General features: G+C 39.0%; 1 protein-coding gene across 1 annotated transcript in view; it reads right to left on the bottom strand.

Moving 5' to 3' along the window:
* LOC106878947 (guanylate cyclase soluble subunit beta-1) overlaps positions 1 to 1,687 on the bottom strand; it is a 9,115-nt gene extending 7,428 nt beyond the window's left edge. Inside the window, exons 1-2 of the mRNA XM_014928322.2 lie at positions 1,509 to 1,687; positions 2 to 218 (exon numbers count right to left, since the gene is read on the bottom strand). Coding sequence (XP_014783808.2) covers positions 2 to 218; positions 1,509 to 1,686 — 395 coding nt within the window. The 5' untranslated portion in view covers position 1,687. The remainder of the gene's footprint in view (position 1; positions 219 to 1,508) is intronic.
* Between the last annotated feature and the right edge of the window lie 1,306 nt (positions 1,688 to 2,993).

Here is a 2,993-nt window from a genome sequence, read left to right as displayed (position 1 = left end):
TATCGTTGCTCCATCTTCCGCTCTTTCTGAACATCTGAAAGAAGGAGCGCGCATGCCTGGGTAAATGCTGGCTAGATGGTCGTGTAGTGCATCTAAGTTCTGCAAGAAGTCTTTTGTGGTACCTCCAAGGACTTGCAGAATTTTATCGTAACCAGATTCTTGACAGAAGGCAAAAAACATTTCTCCAAACAATTCTAAGATGTCACTAGCCGGAAGTTCTGCAAGAATGGAGAATATCAACTTCAAATTTTTGAGATAAAAGGCTAACAATTTCGGGGGAGGGGTTAAGTCAAGTACAATGACCCTAGCGTTCAGCTGGCACTTATTTTATCGACCCCTAAAGGATGAAAGGCAAAGTCGATCTCGACAGGATTTGAACCCGAACATAAAGACTGACGAAATGGTGCTAAACAATTTGTCCGGTGTAACGAAGGATATGAAGGCGAGAAATCTGATGTCAACACACACACACACACGCTTACATACATGCATCCATACGCAGACTGTCACACGTACACACATGTACACATATAAACATATACATATATACACACTTACACGTACACAGATATACAGTCGTACACATACACAGATATATACATGTACAGTGATATACACATGCTTACATACGAGGGGTTGCTAAAAAGATCCCGGCTTTGTGTAAAAGAAAATAAAGGAGGCTCAGTTAATTATGGTTTTATGCAAAATATTCCCCTTCTCAGATTCAGACCCTTATTGTAGCACGCCTTTAGTTTTTCTGAGAGCTGTAAAAGATCTCGGGAAGTTAGGCCTCCAGCCAGGCCCTTCGCGACACCCTTAAAACCAAGAACTTCTCAGCGCCCGTTCGTGGGTTCAAAATTGTGTGCAACAAACTGGTCCACGAAATATTTCAACATATTTTTAATATAATTCCTGATAATATTTAACATATAGGCACAACGTAGCTGTGTGGTAAGAAGCTTGCTTACCAATCATATGGTTCCAGGTTCAGTTCTATTGCGTGGCACCTTGGACAAGTGTCTTCTACTATAGTCTCGGAACGACCAAAGCCTTGTGAGTGGATTTGGTAGACGGAAACGGAAAAAGTCCGTTGTACATCCATACATATATATGTGTGTGTGTGTGTTTTTGTGTCTATGTTTGTCTGCCACCACAGCTTGATAACCGGTGTTTGTGTTTACCTGTCCATAACTTAGTAGTTCGGCAAAAGTGACTGATAGAATAAGTACTCGGCTTTAAAGACAAAAAAACTACAGGGTTCGATTTGTTCAACTAAAACCCTTCAGGGAAGTGCTCCCGCATGGCCGCAGTCAAACAAATTGAGACAAAGAGAAGATGTAAAGGGATTTTCAAATATCGTATGTCTTTGAGGGTCCAACTGAGCCAAATAGGAATCAAAGGGTTCGATAAGGTAAAAAATGGTTGAGGTAACCGGGTCTTGAAGAACAATAATAATTACAACAGCTACGATCGCCAAACTAAACACGGAATGTGAAGAAATAGCTTACTTAGAACTTTCGAAGCGGCACCAACCAAATCGTAGGAAATGGAGTCGTCGTAGACATATCGCACCAGGAAGTGACCATCCATACTTAAGTCGGCGGCTTTCCTATTGGGAAAGAAAACGAATACAAACACGTATAAATACAGATTTATACATATACTTCCATCCATCCATCCATCCATCCATCCATACATACACACACACACACACATACATACATACATATATATATATATATATATATATATATGTATACATATACTTATATATATGAATGCATATATATATATATACACACACATACACACATGAATAATTAAACACATTTAAATACACCACACGTAGACACACTCATACATACACATTCAGCGCATTCATAAACTCACGCATACACACGCATAACCTGCCACACATACGCGCACATAAGCACGCACGCATCAGTCTGTCTATCTATCTATCTATCTATCTATCTATCTATCTATCTATCAAGATATGTGTGTGTGTGTGCATATATATAGATATATATATACACACACACATAATATGTTGGTTTTTGCCATAATCTAGCAATCAAGCCGAAAAGAGTTGTTTCCCTTGTACGATTTAATAGCCAGCGGGAATTCATTTCTTCCCGCTGGCGATGCCTGGTTTTATTTATCTGTGTTGTAATTATATCTAATTGTATGTCTGTGTGTGTGTGTGTATGTGTGCGTGTATGAAGATCAAATAGGTAACGCATGTGTTTAATTGGGAAAAGATGACCATCCCCTGGCATAAGAATCCACATCGAGAATCTAGGGATAATAAATGTAATCAATTATTAATTGAGTATACGGGAGTTTTGAAAATATCCCACGGAATGACGACCGTGCCATGTATAGTTATGGGTTATCCTTTGGTAAAGAATGGCACCTGTTCAGCAACCTCGCTAGGGACAGCGTGAACTCATGAGACTGGCGGATGGTGAAGAGGCAAAAGATGAGCTTAACTGAGCCCACAGTGTTTCTTACATTGATGCTGAGCAGAGAAATCCTAGGAGATCAACGGTGAGAATGACCAAACTCCATCGAGAAAGTAACTGCATCACATCCATAGGGGCGGCATCCATGGTTGCATAAACAGCTAATGAAATATTCATTTTCACTCAAGATTCTAAATGATGGCGACAGAACGATGATGATGATGATGATGATGATGATGATGATGATGATGATGATTAGCATGATGATGATGATGATGATGATGATGATGATGATGCTGATAATTGAATGATTAAATAAGGTCAATAAACCATAAAGGTGTATAATCACAAGGTGAGAAGACAGAAACTGCTGAAGATAAAGTTAAACAAATTATCGACCACGCATGCGTTGACTTAGATTAAGCTTGATCAGATCATATCGATCTATGGTGAAAAAAAAAAAAGCCTAAATATTTTAAAAATATCGATGAGCATAAAAAGATATTGCCTCCTTCTGGTAGTTCAGAA

Source organism: Octopus bimaculoides, chromosome 20 (genome assembly GCF_001194135.2).
Source record: "Octopus bimaculoides isolate UCB-OBI-ISO-001 chromosome 20, ASM119413v2, whole genome shotgun sequence".
In the NCBI taxonomy this organism is placed as follows: Eukaryota; Metazoa; Mollusca; class Cephalopoda; order Octopoda; family Octopodidae; genus Octopus; species Octopus bimaculoides.
The sequence above is the reverse complement of the archived record's forward strand: the minus strand, read 5'-3'. Positions and strand labels throughout refer to the sequence as shown.